The following is a 17108-nucleotide window of genomic DNA, read 5'->3' on the forward strand; positions in this document are numbered from 1 at the left end:
CTTTTATGCGAAGCATATTACTAGAGCTCAACCCAGCTCCTCAGGCGCGGCGGTGTCGCCTTCAATACCACGTGACACCATGACGTCACGACAGAGGAGAAACGGGGCTCCAACTCGCGCCGTCGCTCGCGGCGTCGCCTTCAAGGCTGACCACGTGACACCGTGACGTCACGACAGAGGAGAAACGGGGCTCCAACTCGCGCCGTCGCTCGCGGCGTCGCGGTGGTATATAAGCAGCTGCGCTTGCCTCTGCTAGACACTCACGAGGTTGTTAAAAACTTTATTTAAACAGAGGTGTTCGGGCCACGTAGTGAGATGCCTCCTGGAGACAGAGCTGCTCGTTGGAATGAGAAGCGAAGGTTGCGGCGTGCTACAGAGACTGTTTATAGGTGGCTTTGCTACGGCGCAGCGACTACGCGCCCCGCATCGGACGCGGTGAGCGTCGAGCAACGCAGCGTTCGGCGCGACAACGAAATGTGCGCCTGAGCAAGCGCCGCACGCCTGTGCCGACGCCGACGACACGGCTTTTCTGCGACACGAGCTCCTTAACGCTGTCGCGTTAAAATAAAGGCTAGTATGCTTCGCATCCTGGGCTTAACCTTAGCTAAGCCACAGCCAGTTTCTTCTGTGTTGATTTCGCTTTCAGAAATACAGGGCTATAAATGCAGTGCCATTCGTTCTTGTCTAGAAGATTTCGATATGGGTTTAAATAAACTCTATATCCCATTCGTCCCGAGAGTAGGTGTAAGCAGGGAAATGCTCGCTCGATCGCGCACACACATACGCACACACACAAACATAGCCACAGAGATACGACACATGTTCGCCCTCATACACATTCACACGCGGTCACGCATGCACACACGCACAATAATGTACACCCGTGCGCATGCACACACAAGCGCGCGTATGCTCGCACACGCGTACACGCACTTACGCACCCGCAGATTCAAATACGGAGACACAAACACATGCGCAAATGCAAGTACACACGCACGCACGCTCAAGGTGTGCACACCCATATACACTCCCTCTCCTTCCCTGCTGCCTCACAAAAACATGCGCGTGCAAACAGACTGAATGACACTTGCTCTGCAATTACCGTTTAAACTGCAGCTATAATAAATCGTTTACGGTTTAAATTTGGTGCTTCTTCAAGTCAATACTCATCCGATGTATTGAAATAAAATTTTCGAAAATTTTCCCATGCATTTACACATGTGTATTGCCTTGAAGCTCCACAGATTGGTGAAGGTGCAATCTCCAGAATTCCCGGGTATGTCCATGCTACAAGGCACGATAGTTTTTTTAATGCAACACAAAGACAGGCGCATGCTTCTTCGTCCAAGGAATAAAATCGGATTATAAAGGTGTGACTTGGAAATGAACAACACGTTGCTACCTTATAGGAAGTAAAGATAGCAAATATAATATGGGAAGAGCACCACTGAAAAACAAAAACGGAAACCAAATCTTGAGTTTTCTAATAGTGCCATCTAGTGGGAGAATGTGAAACTACGTGATATATTGTTGATAAAGGAATATCACGGAGCGCGATTTTGTACCGCTGCCAGCGTGGCGCGGGACGATAGGCGCGCGCGATTAAACCACTTCCTAACGGCTTTCGAGGTTTCCGCAACGATGCGCTTTTGCTTATCAAGATACCACGTGAATTGCCAAGAGCGTTTTTCAAAAATCGCTTTTGGGAGCAGTGTTACGTCATATGTACAGAGTCGAAATAGGCATCAAAAGCTGAGTGTCCGGACTACATTAACTGTAGCGGCTATTACAATAGCAGCCGTAGTTTTATCGCAGCTACTGTTTTCGTTACGAAAATCGAGTACAAATTTTCGTCGTTTCCATAGGCTCCCATGTATGAATCTTTAACCACTCTTTGAACAAAATTCTAGTTTTCCACAGCATGATCACTGCATTTGTCTCCTTTAGATTGTCTTCTAGTATACGTCCGTCACCTGCGTCTTTCAGTAATTGATTTGCACATTTAATTATTCGTAAAAAACCCGCTCGTTCCATTGAAAACGCTCTAGCTTCGTGCCGCGGCCGCTTGGGGTGCTACTTGGTACGTGTACAGAAAAGCTGGATATCCACTACAGCTAGGGTACGAAGTGAATATGTTCGCTTGCTGTGGCCTCGGAATTTTCGATCGGGTACTGCACATGAAAACTTGAATATGTTCTTTGTGTGCGCAAGCTTGGGGCAGGCGAACTTGCCTCTAAGCTTCCGGGCCACCATCTTGCTTGAACTGCAATGTAGCCTGCGTCGTTTTCGACTTCGATGCTGTATTCGCGAAGCAGTTTTTCATTGCTTCATAATCGGAACGAGGCTCAAGATGGCCGCTGCTCGCTTAGTTGTCTATATTAGCCGTGTGCAACGGGTATCGCCGTACACACTCGTAATCGCTGCCACTGATAATGACAACATACGTACTACGTTACGAGATCAGACTTTCAGGTTATAGTCGGATCGCGATGAATGGCTTGCAGCGCATGATAACGGCACAAAGTCAAACACCTACAGTCAACGACGAAAGATTACAGACCACGGAATCTCAGAAAACGTAGAAATCCCGAGCGCGCTCTGGCAGTAGCCTGCAAAACCGCTCATCGCAATGTTGTTCACGCATACTATTAGGCACTGGAAATACGAATACCATACTGCGTTGTGCGCTTACACAGATAAGCTTTTTCTCAGATCTCGTGGTCGGTAAATTTTGAGGTCGGCTGTAAATACAGCGTTGTATGCACAGGCGTCGTCAACATTATACGGGCTACTCCGGCCCTTCACCATATAGAGGGTGTCCTAGCTAACGTTAGCCAAGTGGTTGTGAGAAAAATAGAGAAATAAGCATGGTGCAAGATGCAGCTATAATACTTACTGTGTTCGGTCGTCGGACCTGTGATGAACGAACACCACATGTTTTAATTGTATATTGCATCGTGTACTTGTTTTTCTCATAACAGCTTGGCTAACGTTAGCTGGGACAACTGGAATGCCATTAAGTTGTGTGCTGTGGTTCCCGTGGCGCTCCTGGCAATTCCCATCACTGGATGCTGAATACGAGAGTTCTTTTCGTTCCACAGGAATTGAAGTCCATGTGGTTGTCGTAGGTAGTACAGCCCGTATTCCTTTGACAAAGCCTGCTCGTATGTATTTGACCTTCTCCGGTTGTCAAACGCGGCAAGTTGTTTTGTGTGTTGAAGACTGGGCGACGTGGAATAACGTACTGGAGTGTAGATAGCGCAATTAGGCACGTCACACAAACGAAACGCATACACAACGCTCTCTATGTACATGTGACCTCTCCTGTTACTTGGATTATAGAGCTATCTATGGTCCAATTCAATATACTTTAGTTGCCACTGGTGTAATCCTATGTTTTGGCGATTTTCTCTACAAATTTTTTTAGAACTAATAAGTGAAACTTCTGGTTAAAATTTCGCGCAATTAGTACGAATAATACCTGTTGTTGCTAGAGCATGGGCAAGCTTGCGCTGGGCGCAGCGGCCGCTCCGCGCCACCTTCTCAGCTATCACATGACTTGGGATGAAAGATAGTTGACTTGACCTTAGACATGTTCTGTAAGTTGTCACAAACTACTGGGGAAGTAGTGCTCTCTCAGTGACAAGCTGTTTTAGCTTCCCTGGGCTGGCACTGAGAGAGAGAGAATGAAGAGGAAAGGCAGGGAGGTTAACCAGATATGAGTCTCCGGTTTGCTACCCTACACTGGGGATAGGGGATAGGGGTTAGAAAGATGACAGAGAGGAAAACGCTAAAAAAAAGGAAAAAAAAACACGCACACATGGAGGCACACACACAAAAAGGCGTTCCAGTTAAAGTCGTTCACTCAGGCCGGTAGATCGCAAAAAGCGCAATAGCGCTTGCACGGCCTTCTTCTGTGACGGTAGGTCCTTTCGATGTTGTAGAATTCTGTTTTCGGATAGCGCTTGGTCGTCCAGTTTGTCAGGTTCGTGGCGAAGGCATGCCCTCTGTGTACTGTACTGCGGGCAGGCACACAGAATATGGCCAATTGATTCTTCATGGCCGCAGTGGTCACAGGTTGGGCTGTCGGTCATCCCTATGCGGAATGCATAGGCTTGAGTAAAGGCAACGCCCAACCAAAGTCGATATAAAAGCGTGGCGTCTCTACGGCGAAGCTGTGATGGCGCTCGAAGACTTAATGTTGGGTCAAGTGAGTACAGTCGCGTGTTTCTGGCACTGAAAAATTATTTAAGGCCATGGCCCAGGACTTGCTTTTCTTACATCGCACATGTAAAGTAACTTCTACAACACATTTTATTTTTGTTGGGCGCTGTCCTGGGCATTCTTGTCTTTCGATCCTGATGTTTTCAGAATACAGGATTTGCGGTGCCAATAACTTTTCCTTTCCGCCGTCCTTTGTTTGCAGGAGATGAAGGACCGCTTCCTGGACACTATGGACTGTAACGTGATAGTGGTCGATTGGCGCGGAGGCAACGTGCTTCCTTACAGCCAGGCCACGGCAAATGGCAGGGTCGTCGGGGCAGAGATTGCCTTTCTAGTCAAGACCATTGAGGTGCTTCGCCTTTTCGTGGATCCTCGTTTCTTAGCTTGGCCTGTCATTACTCATTGAAATGTGCACAAAATCAGTATTTGAAGAAAATATGCACTCCCATCCAACGCTATGTCGGAATGTAAATGACCCGAAACATGTGTGAGTTATCACGGTAGCAGCAGCAATGCACGGCCCGGGCACAACCTCGTCGCTCGTAACTGTTAGTTGTCTGAGGCCACGGAGGGTACGTGATATGCTTGCCAAGAAAGGAATGTTGATGAGAGGTACACGGCACAGAGAAGTACGAGACATACGTAAATAAGTTCGAAATTTCATACCCCTTCGTCACAGTGGCACAGCCATTGCGGCGGATTGACCAAGATTAATGAGCCACATACACAGTGGCAAATACCCAGGGCCGAAGTCGTCCGTTATAGTGCACATCTGTGCACTGGCTAAGTTGTGTACTCCGCAAAGCAGCAACCAGAACGCACCGAGCGGACCAAGCTGTCTATGCAAATCCACAAATATATCCTTCAAGTGGTCCATGTAAATCCGCAAATATAATCCTACACAGACACCCGACGAACACAAAACACCGGGAAGAACCGAAGAAAGCTGAAATTATTTCTTTGTATGTCTTTCTTTGTAGTGTATGGTAATCAGTCATGCTTGGCTTGAACAATGGTGAACGAGGCAGACGAGCTTGGCGAATCGGCACAAATGGCCAAATGATGATAACGCGTCTTTGTTTTGCAGCGGGTGTTGGGATCAAGCCCGTCTTCCTTCCACTGCGTTGGACACAGCTTGGGCGCCCAGATCTGTGGCTACGCCGGCTCAAGGCTGCACAAACTTGGTCGAATCTCAGGTATGGCTTTCTGGCGATGGCCCTTTCTCGGGACCGGAACCGGAAGTTGAACCAGGTAATTGATAAATAATCCAACAGTTCATTAGAGAAGAGTGTTACGTCTTCAAGTTAGGTGAGTACAAGAAGTTCAGATGTTGTTGGGGGCTCGTAAGTACGACTTCAGTGAGAACAAACGTGTTAATTAGGGGAGTAAATCTAATCGTATTTAGGACAATTATCAATAGAACAAAAGCAATGTACAGCTGCCTGCGCTCAAGACTTTCTTCGGAATGCACTGGTACCGATGGGCGAGAGCCGGAAGCTTCCGGTTCCGTGCCTTGGCCTCACGTATAAAGAACGCGAAAGCTCGTTCGCGCTAGGCCTAACTGCGGGGACTCAATGGGCCGCCGCCAGGATTGGACCCTGCCGGTCCTTTGTTCTACAGGACGCACCCCGATGTCCGGCTGGATCCGAGTGACGCCAACTTCGTTGACGTCATCCACTCGGACGCCAGCCTGCCGTACTTTCTTATAGAAGGTAAGTGCACTTCACCCACCGATGTTTTTTAGTTCTCTGAATATAAAACTTCATGGGCCATAAGCTTGGCCTATAAAGGTGTACGGCTGGAGAATAGCTTTTTTTGCTTTTCTTGGTGTCCATTTATTCTGCACCCGCCGTGGTGGCCTAGCGTCTTACAGCGTTGCGCACCTAAACCAGAGATCGCGGGATCAAATCACGGCCGCGGCAGACGCATTTCAATGGGGCTGAAATCCAAAGACGCCCGTGTACCGTGCATTGGGGGCAGTTTAAGAAAACCCGGGCGGTCGAAGTTAATCCGTAGTCCCAAACTGCGGCTTGCCTGATAATCAGATCTTGCTTTTGGAGCGTAAAGCCAGAGAATTTATTTCATATTTTATCAAGAGTTTTTTCTTACGTGGAGACGCAGGCAATGTGTTCGTTGACTCTTCCGATACCAACCGATCAACCAATCGCCACCGAGGAACCGTTTAGCTATCGTAAAGCCACTGGTCGGACATGGCACGCGTACGTGCGTATATATAATCGGATAACCCGGCCACCTGCCCACGATCACTGTGCCCAATATTTCGCACCTGCAACGGGCGAGGAATGCTACGGTTGTGAGATAAGTGCGTGTAGACGGAAGCACGCAAGCAGTTCCTCGGCCTCGTCGCTCCGAGCGACTGCAACAACTGATATGGAGTGGAGACTTGGAGCGCTTGCTGCCTCGGCGCAGTGCTTTCGAGGCACCGCAAGAGGATCTCCAGAGCTGCTACCGTGCACACTAGCTGCCGGTCGACAGCGCCGAGGCGCTATATACTGGCCGCGCGGTCTCCTTTGCGCGCGGGAGGCCGCTCACAAAACACTGTGCCACTTCCTCGACCATTCGCACCTCGCCATCCGGCTGCTCTACGTGGCCTAAGAGTGCCGGTGCGTGTGTGCGTGTGTGCGTGTGTGCATGTGTGCATGTGTGTGCGTGTGTGCATGTGCGCATGTGTGTGCATGTGTGTGTGTGTGCGTGTGTGTATGTTCGTGTGTGTGTGTGGGGGGGGGGGGTGTGACAATCTCTCGAGGGAGTCGCTCCACATGCGAACTATGGATGTATTATACCAAGTCACTCTGTTGCAGATATGTGAATGATTGCCGTCTTCACTCTATCCCTGACCTTTAGAATAATTAGAGTAGAATAATTTCTAGAGCAACAAAAATGAAAAAAAAGAAAAAAGTGCACGCGCTATGTTAAGAAATGAATAAAAGAACATTCAAAGAATATGGCTGTCAATAGCATTTTCTGCACTAGACGCTGCCATCATTTCATTAGGGAGCTCATTGCAATCGTTAATCGTTTCACGAAAAAATGACTTTTTAAACATATTATTACGGCACTGATAAGCTCTGATTTCGTTAGCCTGGTCTCTCCTCTTCTAGCCTCTTCCCTCTTTCACGCAGTGTATGTGTTTCGCGTACATTTTAGGGTTCGGCGTGGACCAGATGGTGGGTCATCTAGACTTCTACCCAAACAACGGCAACAACCAGCCAGGCTGCCAGAAGTACAACTTCAGGAAGTTTGTTGACGAAGGCGGTCTCATTGAAGGTGAGGCTTCTGTTTCCATCAACACTTTATGTAACCGTTCCTTCACGTGCAGAATAAAGCCACTTGTATTAGGTGTTAATTTGGCAGCATGGCAGCAGATCACTTTGCACTACATGTTCTGCGGAGGCAGTCTATGTTCCATGCAGTAGGTTACTTGGTTTTAACTTTTCTTAGCCTGTACATCTGTGTATATTACTGTATTGGTGTTCTTCTTTATTCTATTGGCATAATTACAGTGTCTTAATTACATTGTGTTGTACAATTACTGTTTAATGACTGGCTAAACAGTGCTGTTCTTGTTTCATTTGTAATACGAATGCACTCTATTTTTTATGTTCTGCTAGTGAGAGCATGTACCTTAACTAGTGGATAATATTATGACTACTTTCGTGTGGTTAACGTATTTTTATTTCGTGTATGAGGTTATTTTCTGTTATTAATTTACCTCTCACAACTTTCTTTCAAACGGTCACCAGGGCCCCGTCAAGCTGTTTCTTGGCGAGTTCAGGAGGGATAAATTCTGGTAAATAAAAATAATTGAATGGAATAAGCACCGGAGCCTGCTGTTGGCACTTCGACAGTTTTCGGATAGGTGTGGTGCATAGAATTGAACACAGCAATAAAAAACGAAAGCAAAAAAATAGAGCATCCAACCGAGAGTAACATAGCAAGGGATCCCGTACAGGTCACTGACAAATTTTTGAACTCTTGCGAAACCTTCACCTTCCGAATTTCTGCATAGCTAATTTCCCGCATTCTCGGCCCCTGCGTTTGTAGTTGTCGCTTAATTGGCCTTCAACCTGTGATACCTTCCAGACACACGAATACATATATAAGGAACGTAACTGCTTTTTAAATCTGTTCCTATTACCGACTTGTGTGGTAGAAATGTGAATAACACTTTTTAAGTACACCGGTTAGATGCTAAAGGCAGCCCACCTATTTACATGGACAGAGTGACCACCTCCTTGTGTTTGTTATGGTATGTGCCACTTTTATGGGCGTGAACGGAGAGAGAGGGCTTAACATCGCATGGTAACTTGGCGAACTGATGCTGCTTGCTGAATTTTCATGTCAACATGCAATATAAGTGGTGCTTAATACATCGTGGCCACAACTGGTGTCCGACTCCACACCGATTTCTGGCGCTTGCAGTCTGCAAAAGCACAGCGTTTGAGATCTTTCTGTTACGCAGAGGCAACAGCCCCTAGGCTGTGGATTTGGACACCACCTGTTATAAGCCCACCTTATGGTTGCTTTTTATCGCCTCTGAATACGCAACTGTCCAGCTCACTTTAGGGCCACTTTTCTCGAAAGTTGACACTTAAGAATCTGTGATTAAAGCACTTACATGAAGGTACACGTGCATATAACGGATGGTCATTTTAAGCACTTTCTTCCGAAAGAATTTTGAAGAGGATTGAAAGTAATGTGCGACATAATGCATACGAGGAGTCTCGGGAAGACATGCTATTATTCTGGTTAGCTTAAAAGGTTAGGACGACAGCTCCGGAAATGCGTCGTTACTATTTGTACGACTGCGGGACCGCGGCGTGTTGTTTCTTGCGCTCCAGAAAGTTCCGTAACGTACGCACTGTCAGACTGAAAACTATCTCAGTTTGTCAGAATCAGAATCAGTTTGATTCATGACAAAAATGGGGATAATTACATTGTAAGTATATACAGAAGGAGGTCCCGTAGTTAGAAACTGAAATGGGACCTCCTGTGCGTGATAACGGGTATTAATAATACAAACAATGGCAACATGTGAAATGTACGATAATAAATGTTTTAGGAGACGAGGCATAAATGAACAGAAAAGCAGCAGATGACTGTATTAAACAATGACAAGGCTTCAGATTGTTCAACAAAACGTCGGAACTGTTGCTAAAGGGAATGACTTCCTTTGCCTTTTTCAGCCGTTCTCGTGGTTGCTCTGTGGTCGGACTCGTCAAAAGAAACAACAAAAACATTCGCTTGTTCGCTCACCTCCTTACTCGTTCGTTTGTTCTTTCGGGTCATTCACTTACAGCGACGATAATCGTCGCTAGTCTCTGCACAATTTTTCTTTTTCTCGTTTGCGTCGCAGGCGTGCGCCGGCTGAGCTCGTGCGACCACATCCGATCGCTGGACTACTACATGGAGTCCATCACGCGAGACATGCGCTGCCTCCCGGTGGCCGTGTCGTGTCCCTCGTGGGAGGAATTCGAGGCCGGGCGCTGCTCACGCTGCGGCGGCCAGAACTCGCACTGCGCCGTGATGGGCTTCTACTCGGACCGCATGAAGACCAGCGCCAACGGCCAGCGCATGGGACGCAAGTTGTACCTGAAGACCAACGACGGCCATCCGTTTTGCCGTGCGTACGACATTTCGTGCTGCGACGCCTTCGGCGGGGCGCGCTGCGTTGCCGTTATTAACGTTTGCCTTACTTCGTTTTGCTCATGTATAGCAAACGATACTGCGCAAACTATGCAATTCATGACGCAGTGAGTGCGCAGTCATAGATGCCCCCCCCCCCCCATCGCCACGATGCGTGACGGAGCAGTTTTCTTATGTACGACACTTTCTACTTGTGCGCACATAAAGTTACGTACAGCTAGGTGTTACTCGCGCACCTTCGCGCTTAGAGTATGCGACGTGCTACGTTTTGGTCGCGAGCGGATGCTGTGGCCGCTGGTTGCAGAAGTGCGTCGCTCACATCTGCGGTGCCTTCCGTGTAATTGGTGTGCCCTATTTGGCAACGTAAAAGCATTTGACGAATGTTACGTCGAATTGAGTGACACATACTTTTCTGCCAAATACGGAGCACCATTTTTTTTATATGCGAAGCACTTATTGGCGAACATTTGCCACTTCGAGAGTATCTATCTAGCCACCTACGTCTTGGTGCTCACATGGTCGCTTCGTTAACTTGGTAGGTACCAAAATTGGCATAATATGACAAGAGTGTATGACGAACATAAGTGATAGGTCATGACATGAATGTCCTGACATGTGTGTGATGTAGGTCATGAAACAGCCAAATTAGTATATTTACCAAAATTAGTATATTGTGACGAGTATATGACGAGCACAAACGATAGGTTATAGCATGAATTTCATGACATGCCTGTCATGTAGGTCATGAAACAGCCGCCTACGTCTTGGTGCTCTCATGGCCGCTTCGTTAACTTGGTAGGATCCCCGCACACTGCTTCCTATAACATCCAATCACACAGGGCACGTGATCTGCCGGCTTTTTTTTTTACCCTGAAGGCGAGCAATGAGAGAAACGTCGCTAGCCTTCGTAGCCTTGCCTGCTATGTATGACCCATAGTAGATAATAATTGGTAAGCTTTCGACGTCTGCCTCGGAGCACCGCTAATGCTTGACCTCTTTCCGTTGCCTGCCGGCGCCAGACCCCGCCATATGAAAGGTAGTTAGTGCGGTGTGCGGGCCTCCATTTCCCACTTCCCGCGGCGAATGCCGCCACGCGGCAGTCAAGGAAAGGTCACGCCGCACGAACGACCTGTTTTTGTTGGTCCCCGCGAAGTGGCGCTGCATGCGGTGCGACTGTTACGCGATTGAGCAGAATAGCTCGAATATTGCCGTCAATTCGCGGCCTCGCCTTCGAGATTGAATGATTAAATGTTACATCGCGCCACGGAGGATGGAAACTCAGGAGAGGCCCTGACGTCACTCTTTGTGAAGCTAAAGTGAAGCCGGAAGTTGGCGTTGCTCATGGCGTTGCTCCGCCTGTCGAGCCAGCTATCCTCTCTTGTTTACATTTCTCGCGTAACCACGACGCGCTGCGCGCGCAACCGGGCTGCTCGGACGCGCCCACTCCGCAGCTGTACTAAACAATCGTTAGCACATTAGCACGATTACGCCTAAGAGGGCAAAATTTCCCGCGGATATTTCTTCGTCCGTTGCCATTGCCGTGGCGCGGTGCATTGCGTACTGCGTTTCATGCGCGTTCATTTCACGAACTTTAGTTCCTCGTGTCTCACCTGGCCACAGCAACATCCGGTAGAGCAAGGTCCAGATAACGCAACATAGCAAAACACGGAGACCAACGCAAACCTGCCCGCACGGCGGCTTTGCCACGGTACGAAACCTACGGAGCAACACGTGTGAGCGCACAGAACAATAACAAAGCCGCCATTGTGGCCCGAAACGCGTGGCCGCTACAGCAAAGAAATAAAAAAAAACAGCAAAAAAGGAGAACCTACTACGTCATTTCCTCCACACTTTTCTCCTAGCGCGCGGAGGGGGTAGGGCCTCTCCTTAGTTTCCTTCGTTCATGCGTCGGGCCATGTGCGCCTCGCCATCTTGGAGGCCACAATGCGGGTGACCTCTTCCTTAAAGTATGAGTGAAATGAGCGTACTTAAAGATGGTGGGCAGTTAGGTATACTGTTAAAGGGAACGTGCTGGCAACAGTCCACATATTGCGTGTGCTGTGGTTACTGGTGCTTATGGCAACACTGCCGACCTATCGAGTTGAATCTCCCTTCGTTATCTACCGCCTGATGGCGCGCGGGCGGTCAACACAATACGAGGCGGCGACCCCCGTCACCGCCAGATAGGAAGGCAGTGTCTGTATGTCTCAGTTGTGGCACAAGCTGGGGTTGTTCGTTTACCATTGCCCCACCATACATGTCTGTCGTCCTTTCTCAAAGCAAAGTGAACCAAAACAATATGGTCACGTAAATATTGACAATTCAACTGATCAACTGCGGGCGAACAAGTGGAAGCCTCGACTTGGAGCCGACGTTTCGTCAAAGAAGACATGCAAAGAGGTCACACGGGTACAGCTAAGCGAATGACACTTACTTAAGGGCGTCCATCTTCACCTTGTAGTGTACAACAAATGCCGCTTATAATGCCCCTTCGGGTTGTTATTGCAAGGAAATTTTATTTTTTGCGGTGTCATACCGAAATCAACGCAATGAGAAACCCTCAGATATAGAGCTCCATGCTAGTCGAACACTTACTGCGGACGTTTCTTGTGGTAGCGCTAGTGTTTTCTTCTCTTTCGCACCCAGTGCACCAGTACCAGGTGGCCGTTCAGATGTCCAAGACCCCCAAGCGAGCCGTGTGGGACGCCTTCGGACAGCTCTACCTCAATCTGAAGGGGAAGTTTCATGTCAGGCTTGGAAAAAGGTTTGTCGCTCTCCCATTTGCGATTCTTAATGCGAGGCAATCACCCCCTGGGGGCTTCGAGCCGCCACCAGAGGACGCCGCAGGGCTCGGGCTCCTAAGGTCCCTACCGTGGCTTGTGGCAATGGACGGGCTCTGTCTCTAGCTCGCACGTGTGTGCATGGCTTGTGTTTCTAAAGAAAGTGTTCTCGCTCATGAAAATGCAGCGACGGCGGCACGCTGGACGCGTGGGGTAAGTACACGCATACATTTCTGCACTTCGAGCTGTTCTTTTTACTTCTGTGCAGTTTAAGACTGTGCTCCTCGCATTGCTATACGACTAGCGGCAGGTTATTTGGTCGGTCAGTCACTGGGCGCGCGCCAATCTAAATAGCGCAATAGTGATCAAGCTTTTGTCGAGCATTGATTTTTACCCACGTGCCGTTCTTTGAATAGATATGTTCTTTAGCAGGCGGGGTATGCAAGCGTGCATGGTATGTGCGCCTGTACATGCCTGTTCAACCAACGTTGGCATAGATGCACCACCCTTGCTTCGCTGGGCTTCTCAATTTATCAACAAAGAAGTCGTACTTCTTGCAGAGCAGGACGATATTACTCATCACAGCGAAACCACCTCAGTGACATCCCGCGTGATCTTGGTCGCATAACATAGCAACCCCGCAGATGGTAATGGAGGACAGCTCTAGAAGGTGGGAGCGCATGAGCTTTACTAAGCTTCCAGACGACAGGTCAGTGCCAGCCGCTTGATTTTGCTGTATCCGGGCTGAGTGACCGAATGATATCCCCGATGGACTCTCTCTTCTTCTTTTAATCTTTCCGTCCGCTTTTCCTTTTCCCCAGTTTTGGGTAGCCAACCGGGCTCAGTCTTGGTTAACCTCCCTACCTTTCATTTATGATTTGCTCTTTCTCTTGCTGCATGTGCAATAAGTGCGCAGGCGCTCTACACACACTTCGCGCTCTTTGCACATCTTCCAACGTCTTGCATCTAACGTGTTCCACATCTGACGTCATAAGCAACTGAACCACCCATATTTACAGCTTGTGCACAGAGGAATAGCGGAATGTGCCTGTCTCACGTTTGCTTTCCCTGCACTCATAACGCTGTGTGCGCAGACCTCAAGACATTCGTGGAGGGCGTCGGTACACCTACTACGTCACCACGCGGGAAGAAGTGACCGACGCCGGGGAGCTCGGCCTGCAGTGGAACAACCTGGACCCCGAAGTGAACAACCGGCTGTTCGTGCACTCGGTCAAGCTGCGGCCATTCGACAGCTTCTTCAAGCGGTCTGAACCCTTCCGCACTGCGATAATATCAGCGCATTCTGAGCGTGTTTTCCTAGAGCCGGGATAATATAGAAATTGTCGGCGTAGTGGAGACACCACGTTCGGATGTCGTGGAACATAGCCGGCAACAGTAGCAATGGTTGGTGTCGAAACTGACCATGTCTTAGTTTATTGCGACCTGAGCCTTCTGCAATTTACCGAGCATGCAGCTTTAATTGTATTATTTACTCAAACGAAGCACATAGTGCCAGCTACAAAATGTTTTGTCAAAGATGCTGAGCTGTCGGGTGGCGTGTCTGGCCGTGGTTGTCGATCAACGATATATGTTGGCTAGAGACTTTGCCTAAGTTCCAGTGGCATGATTGGCCACGAGATACACACGAACATAGTCCTGATTGTTAGGATGATACTATTGAAAAGTCAAAATACACCCCACCCATTTACTTGTTTCGTCTGTTCACGTGGTAAATTATGTCAGTTATGCAAGAAGCGCCACGAGTTGAGTTAGCACATCTTGCCTGAGACTACAGCTTTTTTTATATTAATTTAAGGTTAAATTAGGCTTTAAAACTGTCGGTAATTTCAGTCAATACATTGGCACAGCATAGCGAGTATGACTTGCTGCGTGCTTCGTAAAAAATATTGTATATGAAAAGACGTCGTAAAATCTGCGGTTTCTCTTTGAGGGTAAAACTACAGCTCTAAGTCTTCGATTACGTGCCTCCAAATATGAGGTGGGTTTGCCCTGAGGTGGTGATTTTTGGACTCATTCATAAAATTTAACTCTGCAACGTTTAATATTTGACACGCTTCTTCCACGCGTTTTTTTTCTCGCCTCGGTAAAGCTGTTGATAATAATCGACATAGAAGCGAACGGAAGATCGGAAAAGCACGGGGTATTCGCTGCCTGACTGAGCATTTATTCGAAATGCAAAGATTAAATAGGTGTGCATATTCGAGGACGAATCAGAAAGTATATTCCCCTATTTTTTATTAGCCAAAATAAGGTTCAGGTAACCACAAATAGACGGACTATTTCGCGTGCCTTACACTATTTTACCACGTAGTCCCCACACCGGTTCAGGCATATGTCTCATCGGAGAACTAAATTTGAAATGCCCCTGGGGTAGAATTTGTCCCGCTGACTTTGGAACCACCGTAGGACTGCTCTCTTGGCTTAATCGTTGCACTTGAATTGCTGTCCTGCCAGGAACACGTCTCGAAGTGAGACACCTTTCCCCATACGTTGACTGCATTTCCCTGTGGATTTCGATGGGCGTTTGTCCGTTGCTTCACAGAAAACGAACCACACTTAGTTGCTCGTACGCCATGGACGTGCGAAGCACAACCGCCATCTTCAACAATTGACAGCAGCGCCATGCCGCGGAGCTACTGGCAGATAAGGTCGGGCCTGCAAAGAGAGGCCCACTGCTGGAAATGGATATGTTGACTTCGCATTTACATATTGGCTGAAAAAAAATAGGAGCAAGCACTTTCTGGTTCGCCCTTGTATGCGGTGACAAACTCGGTCATAGTGAACATCGGTCGTCAAAAAAAAAAAGTGCTCAAGCAAGAGAAAGCATGAGAAAAACTCCAAAACCGCGATGCAGACGATCAGGTGCTATCTAGAAACGTTTTTTTTTCTTGAGGAAATTCTGGTGGCAGTGATTTGCCGTTCACAGGCTTTTCTTCGAAGTCAGAGTGACTGTTTGGAGCTATTACGAGTGTCCGTGATGTCATGCGGTGCCTTCATGAATTTTAGCTGTCCCTTTGAGGTAATGCGGGGCTTCTGTGAGGTCGCGCGGTCCATCTAGAAAATGATGTGGTCCCTCTATGATGCTATGGTGTTCGTTTATTGAATGACATAGTGTTGCCGTATGCCTTTACGGAATAATTTGGAGTTTATATGGAGCAATCAAGTGTCCCTTTGGACTAGTGTGCTGCTTGTTTATCGTAATTTTGTGCCTCCTGAAGCTCCGCAACACTGTTATTACCGTTTAAAGCATGCACGGTGCATAATATGCATAAGAAAAAAAGCTATTAATAAAGGGAAAATGAGACATCCACCCAAACCTAGCTGAGTGCTACAAAGGAAACCTCCACCTTGCGGTTTCCGCAGAAGTATTACGTCAAGAAAGAAAGCATTCGTCAAGTGTAGTCCTTTCTACTTTGACTCCCCGCGCTTTGTCGTAATGCTCACCTTTCTCGTTTTGTTTTCTTTTTCTTCATCATCCCACAGAGGCAAGAAGAGTCTGACTCATACTCTCTACTGCGCTAACAACTCCCACGCTCTGCAACCAGGCGAAGAAATGTTTCTGCAAGAAACGGACTCCTGTCCCGAGTATTGATGTGCTTTAAAGCGCAGCTCCATGAACTGGTACCGACGAGTTCTTCCTTAGCTGCTCATTTTCAATTAAGCTCATCGTCTGCCTTGAGAAAGAACGAACACTCGTCGCAAAGCAGTGACGTCATCCGTGCCATGACATCTTCATCGAGATCATCTGTGCCAGGAACACTTTGTTTCACCTATCTGTAGTGTCACCGTTACAAGTGCCCCATTCCTTTTTTTTCCCTCAGGAAGTGCTTGAGGCGACCAGCATTTCTGCTGCTTGAGGCGACCAGCATTTCTGCGAGCCGCAGGACAATGATTTAAGCGGCATTTGTGGACGTGCCTTACGTGTTGATGTAAAACATTACACTCAACGCCATGTCACTGCCAGATCGGGTTGCTCATCTTCTCTGTTGGTTCCCAGAATAAAAGTCAGGGTTGCCTGGTATCAGTACAATTCGTGCGGACCTTTCTCGAATTGTTAGATAGATACGACCAGTTTGCAGGAGGGGGCACTTGAATAGATGCCTCATGTTCCATGATTTCATGCTAGTTTGGGCACGTTTCCGGTCTGGTGTTTGGCGCGCATATTTGTATCTGAAAATTTGAACATGATTGACTGATTCGCGCGTTCTATTGGCCGAGGGATTATAGTAAGCTGAATTCACGTGGCCTATTAAACTATTGCGACTGTAGTGACTATTAGACCTATAGTTAAATAAGCGACTGTCTTTCTGGGTGCTTTTGGGGATGAAAATGAGGTGCATGAATCATATAATTTCTTATGAAAGCCGTGCTGGAACGAGAACATTTGATCGACGTTAACTAGAGGTCGAATCACTT

At 47.8% G+C, this 17108-nt stretch overlaps 1 protein-coding gene across 3 annotated transcripts in view; it reads left to right on the forward strand.

Moving 5' to 3' along the window:
* LOC135912249 (pancreatic triacylglycerol lipase-like) overlaps nt 1-16725 on the forward strand; it is a 48661-nt gene extending 31936 nt beyond the window's left edge. For all 3 annotated transcript variants that reach the window (XM_065444629.2, XM_065444631.2, XM_065444633.2), the window contains 8 exons: nt 4427-4573; nt 5312-5420; nt 5814-5936; nt 7393-7512; nt 9602-9868; nt 12538-12655; nt 13766-13936; nt 16176-16725. In XM_065444629.2, coding sequence (XP_065300701.2) covers nt 4427-4573; nt 5312-5420; nt 5814-5936; nt 7393-7512; nt 9602-9868; nt 12538-12655; nt 13766-13936; nt 16176-16284 — 1164 coding nt within the window. In that variant the 3' untranslated portion in view covers nt 16285-16725. The remainder of the gene's footprint in view (nt 1-4426; nt 4574-5311; nt 5421-5813; nt 5937-7392; nt 7513-9601; nt 9869-12537; nt 12656-13765; nt 13937-16175) is intronic.
* The last annotated feature ends 383 nt before the right edge of the window (nt 16726-17108 follow it).

Source organism: Dermacentor albipictus, chromosome 10 (assembly GCF_038994185.2).
Source record: "Dermacentor albipictus isolate Rhodes 1998 colony chromosome 10, USDA_Dalb.pri_finalv2, whole genome shotgun sequence".
Classification (NCBI taxonomy): domain Eukaryota; kingdom Metazoa; phylum Arthropoda; class Arachnida; order Ixodida; family Ixodidae; genus Dermacentor; species Dermacentor albipictus.